General features: G+C 32.9%; 1 protein-coding gene across 1 annotated transcript; it reads right to left on the bottom strand.

Moving 5' to 3' along the window:
• Positions 1 to 1,100: 1,100 nt before the first annotated feature.
• LOC149407131 (uncharacterized) lies at positions 1,101 to 4,829 on the bottom strand. Its single transcript, XM_089611315.1, has 3 exons — positions 3,967 to 4,829; positions 3,142 to 3,282; positions 1,101 to 1,787 (listed from the first exon to the last, which is right to left on the bottom strand). Exons 1-3 carry the CDS (start codon positions 4,422 to 4,424, stop codon positions 1,346 to 1,348), a joined length of 1,041 nt encoding a protein of 346 aa, XP_089467441.1. The 5' UTR covers positions 4,425 to 4,829; the 3' UTR covers positions 1,101 to 1,345.
• Positions 4,830 to 5,649: the final 820 nt, after the last annotated feature.

The following is a 5,649-nucleotide window of genomic DNA, read 5'->3' as shown; positions in this document are numbered from 1 at the left end:
ATGCCTTATTGATTAAAGATCATAACGGATAAGTAAAAGTAATAAAATTGCATTTGTATCACTATTTTATAAAATTGTGTAAATTTGTATATCAGAAGTCATGTACAAATTTTTTTTTTAATTCTTGGGGGGTCATTTTTTAAGCTAACCTAACGCAAGATGTTTGTTTAATTACGATATGATCATAGTATCATACATATATATCACAAGTTTTTGAATGTAAATATTTTACACTGATCAAAACTTATAACTTATCTAAACATAAGTCTGAAAAGCCGTTTTATCAGTTTTAATAATCAACTCTATGTGGCGTGATTGTTACTTGTTAGCTAAGAAATTTTTATTGGTAATACATAAATTAATATTTTCCAAACTTCATTTTTCTTTTTCTAACGATTCATTATTGGGACAAATCAATATCAATTTTCGTTTGGTACTAGTTATGTTTTATAGGGCAGAAATATATTACCACACATGATATAATTAATCTATATATATATAATGGCGTGCCTATCATCGGTATTTAATATGCATTTAAAAGGAGTTAATATTTAGTGAGATAAAGTGACAAGATATAATGATCAGATCACATCTAATTAAATAGAATATTAATTGTTTATTATAACTTATCATACGACTTTCTGATACCAAAAAGAAAAAGCATGATACGTAATATTGCAATAGAACAAGAAAAGTTTTATTCATAATAATTAGCTATCATCAGAATGCTAGAACCCAAGACCGCCATCTAGACATTTACTTTTTACTGACAAGAAATTGGTAGTACTAAACCAGTTAAAAATCCAACAGCTTGCAGATTTCACCAGCAATAATAGAACCACACACCTATATATGTGTATATACAGTATACACACATAATATAGTTCTACTACCAACAAAAAGCGAAACCTAACTTAAAAGTCAACAAGCAGAAAAGAAAGTCTCACCGAAACACCTTCAACAGTATCCAACGAAACTCCGATTGGCACGCTATAATGAATCAAAAAACACTTAATTGTCACCAAAATATAATAAATGTGCCAGTATATATATATACACATATATATATATATATATATATATTCTTCCATTAATTAATCTAACCATCAACAAAATATTTTACATATATATGTAACTCTGGTAATTCATATAATTTTTCACAGAAAAAGGCCTTGAGAAAAATAAATACGGTCGAATCAATAATAATAATAATTACCAAGAATACTAGTAAAAAAAAAAAACAATAGTTGCCCTAACAAAAACATGCAGATGTAATATATGTATATATAGATATATATATATACGGAATAATAATTGTACGTGGAGAGAAAGGAAAAAAATGTTTTCATTGGTCCTGCTTGAGACGACCGCCAAAAGGAGGAGGTACTAAATCTTGCAACAACCCAAAATCAGGAAGTTGAAGCTGTTGTTGTTGTTGTTGTTGTTGGCGATATTGTTGAGCGAGATTCGAGTACAACACCGAGCTTGCTTCGCCTTGATTCATCATGCCACCACTTCTGTAACTGTGATTGTGATTGTGATGGTAATTATTGAGGTTTATGGGAAGAAATTGGGTGAAGAAGTCGGAGGGAAAGCCGGTGGGTCCCGCGGCGGAGGAGAAGAGGGAAGGCGAGAGCATAGCGGCAGCGGCGCTGCCGCGGAGGGTGGCGGGGCAGTGGTGATTGTGCTGGCCCTCGTACGTCGTTATCACTATCGCCGGGTCTTGGAACGACCTCTCTACTCTCTTCTTCACCGTGCACTTCTGAGTTGTGCACCGGTAATAGCTTCTGATTTTCATTCATATTGTTACCAAAAAAGGAAAAATTCAAATTCAAATTTAGGACACTATGTACTCTTCTTGGGGTTATTTACATACATATATCATTTGTTATGTATAAAAATACCCTACTAAATAATCGAAATTCACATATTATGAGCATATTCAACTAACAAAAAGTTTTCTAACCAATGTTATTGATACGAATATTCGGATGGCCATCAAAGAATTTATGGGAATGAGATGTTGGCCTCTAAGCTAATTCTACATTGATCATATAACCATTAATTTTGTAGCATTTTAATATAAATTTTCTATGAAATTATTAATTAATGGAATGTAACTCCTAAACCACTCAAATCATATTTACAAAGAAGTATATCATGAAAATAAAATCTTAATACAACTCTTAAACTACTCGAATTTACTTATAAACAAGTATCATAAAAAAATATTACCCTAAAATGTTCTTAGGGTATATATATATATTTATATATATAAGTATGAAATTGTTTGAGTTGAAAGATATGTTTTGAGTTTCTCCATATGATAATGTCATAAAAAATTATATTTTTGAAATCAATATTTCCAGAATCATTTTGCTCATAAAATTAATTTATGAACTAAAATGTCACTTATACATAATTTTAATGACTATTTACCCTAAAAATCTAAAATAAACATAAAAAAAAGTAAAATAGGTAGTTTAAAGTAAACTTAAGAATCAGCAAAATTTAGACATAAAACACACTGTATTTATAGAACTACAATTTAACAGGGTATTAATGAAAGTAATGATTTTCATGAACTAACTAAAATGATGCTGTTGTTATTATTTGTGTTCCTTGATTCCCATAGTATTTTTTTTAATCGTTATTATAATTATGTGGTATCTAACCCGTTATATAATACGAGGATCAGAGAATATTTTGGGGAAGAGTGATGATGAGTAAAGAATCGACGAACTCAAAAAGTTTACAAGCTAGTCACATGACGTATAGTTTAATCAATTAAGCTAAGGGCTTAAACAAGATTCGTAGGTTTTTAATACAATTACCATAGGTAGCACATGCGTGGTCTCTAATTTTACGTATTATCATTTTCTATTTTGGCTAAATATAACATGCAATTGGAAATAATCGACAGCAATGGTACTTCATCAAATTAACAATAATGAAGTTGATCACAACTTGGGAACTAGGCTAGCTATCCTAGCAAGCTAGCAAGGTAAAAACTAATCAAGTATGTTTTCATTTAGCTTATTAATAATGTACAAAATGATTGTAACTATATATATCTCTATGCATATGTGACGGTAATTGTAATATTAAGAAAATAATCAGGAAGAATCTATCGGTAATAACCTTGGATAAGGACTATTTTTTACCGCCTTTTGTCCGTACTTTCTCCATCGATAACCATCTTCAAGGTGATCGATCTCACTCTTCGTCAAGAACGCAAAACGCGGTTCTCTCTGCCGTTTCTCTTTCTTTTTGGCCTTTGTCCTAATTCAACAAAAAGAAAAAAGAAGAAGTTTATTTATGCTTTGTTTCCAAACAAACTCCAATCATAAACATGATACTAAATGGCTTACAAATTCAAATATGTAACACTTCACAAATCATGATAGCAATATTATTGACAATGGATCTGTTATTAGGGTTTACACACTCACGATGATAAATACACGTCTTTCAATTTCCGATACATTATTTCTTGAAAATAATGGGGCATAAAGGGGAATAATAAGAGTATTCACACATTCGGTACCAATAGTCAAGATTCCTTAATTCGGCCAAATCACGAAAAGTCAAACAAACGATAATGATCAGACTCAAAGTTGAAAAAAACAAATAGATTATATAAAAAATACATAATCCGGGAAATTTCATTTGGAACACAGCGAAAGCTAATAATCAAGGAATCGCGAATTATAAATAGCGATCAAACCCTACTCTTTTCTTTGACGAGTACTGAAGTTGAAAAAAACCAATCGATGCTAAAAGAAAAGTTCTTAATCTGGGAAATTTCATTTTGAAAGCAGAAAGATTAATAATAATTAAGAAATCTCGCGGTAAGTAGTGTAGATGTAATTCCGGAGTAAGTAAGGTGATGTATTTAATTTAATTTTTCCCGATCAGATGTAAATAATCCAAAAAAAAAAAAAACAATATACTTCGAAAACCTACAGTTTCTTTGACGACTTAGCGTCGTCACCGCCGTCGGATTCTTTGGCGTTGCTGAGAGCAACGTGGTTAGTATTATGATCTTCCTCTACGGAGGACTTCTTATTGCCGGAATCCGATGCGACGGCGGCGGAGGCGTCGTTGGAGGAGGAGGAAATGGAGGAGTTGGCGGCGGAGGGGGAGGGGATTTCTCCGGCGGCGGAGCAAGAGACGTCGAAGGCGGTGGAGAGAGAGTTGTAGTGGTCCATGGCCGTGGACGAGGCCACGTGGAGGCAGTCCGTGAAGGTCATCGGCGAGGGATCGAAGGCTGTGTTGTCGTCGTTGCTGTTGCTGTGATCTAGTGCGTGCAGGCCCAGGGGATGGGGGTTCATCGGAGCGAAAGGGAAGGTGTTGTAGTTGAATGGATCGTACGGTCGGTATAGATCCCCGCCGTCTGATTGATTGTTGTCGTTGCTTGACATACTCTCTCGCTCTTGATCTTTTGCTTTTCGAACTCCTCCAAAAACAAGCTATGAGTGAGAGAGAGAGAGAGAGAGAGAGGGTTCTGAGAAGAGAAAATAATGTGGTTGTTTTGCTCGTTCTTTGTAAGCGAGCGAGCGTTTTAGGGTAGGTTTCTACTACTCTTTTATCAGAGAGAGAGAGAGAGAGAGAGAGAGAGAGTGAGAGAGAGTTGATTTATTTTATTTTATTTTATTTTTGGGTAAGAAGGGATGTGGGTAGCTTTGTATATTAGCTTGGGCCACTCTGAGCTGCTTTTTGCCTTAATTTTTTTCTCCTACTAAAACCCTGTAAACTAGTACTCCTTCTTGGTCTTGGCTTAACATAGCACACAATCTGTGGTCCCCAACTCCAATCTAACTCCTATTATTTACTCTCTATATATATCTATATATCATGTATATATATGATAATATTTATGGTTTATATATATATATATATATATATAGAAGCTCTGAAATGACTTTGGATAAGATATTTTCCACCAACTACATCAGTATTATTATAGATACTAATACTATACATATATTGGGTTTTTTTGTTCGCTTTATATATTTATATTTATATATATATATATATTACTGTAGATCACATTATTTGTGGGTTGTTGTATATATATATATATATATATATACAAATAAGATACCAAAAAAAGAAATAGTAAATCGAATTATTTGAATATATGTTAGTTAGAAAATTCTTTAAGATAGAAGAATAACACATCATATACATTTATATGTACGTGTATACATATACAGCTACCATCCTAATTAAAAACCTAACCGTTAATAATGTGTTATTTTTGTAACAATTACTATGCGTACATTGATAAGCGAAATTTAAAGTGGTAATTTGTTAATTTGGTTTTGAGGGCAAGTTATATATACAAATGAAGAGGCATGCAATTGGTGAAAATTTCGACTGAAGGCATCACGGTCAAACCTGAGTCAGTCAGGCTAATGTATTTTTAATATTTATATATATATATATATATATATATATATATATATTTATATATATATATCTAGTGCGGTCAAGAAACTAAAACCTTTTAAAAGGGCATTTTGTCCAACTTTACGGTTCTCATGCACGGTTAACACGTGTCGAGGATTCGGCACCGGCATTTGACCGTAACCGGCACGTGGGAGACACTTCCGTTATATATAGCCCCTAATTCTCTCTCCAACT

The sequence above is a fragment of the Urtica dioica genome, chromosome 1, assembly GCF_054948205.1.
Source record: "Urtica dioica subsp. dioica isolate 48M chromosome 1, U.dioica_male_clone48M_v1_H2, whole genome shotgun sequence".
Taxonomy (NCBI): domain Eukaryota; kingdom Viridiplantae; phylum Streptophyta; class Magnoliopsida; order Rosales; family Urticaceae; genus Urtica; species Urtica dioica.
This window is presented reverse-complemented; position numbering and strand designations above follow the sequence as displayed.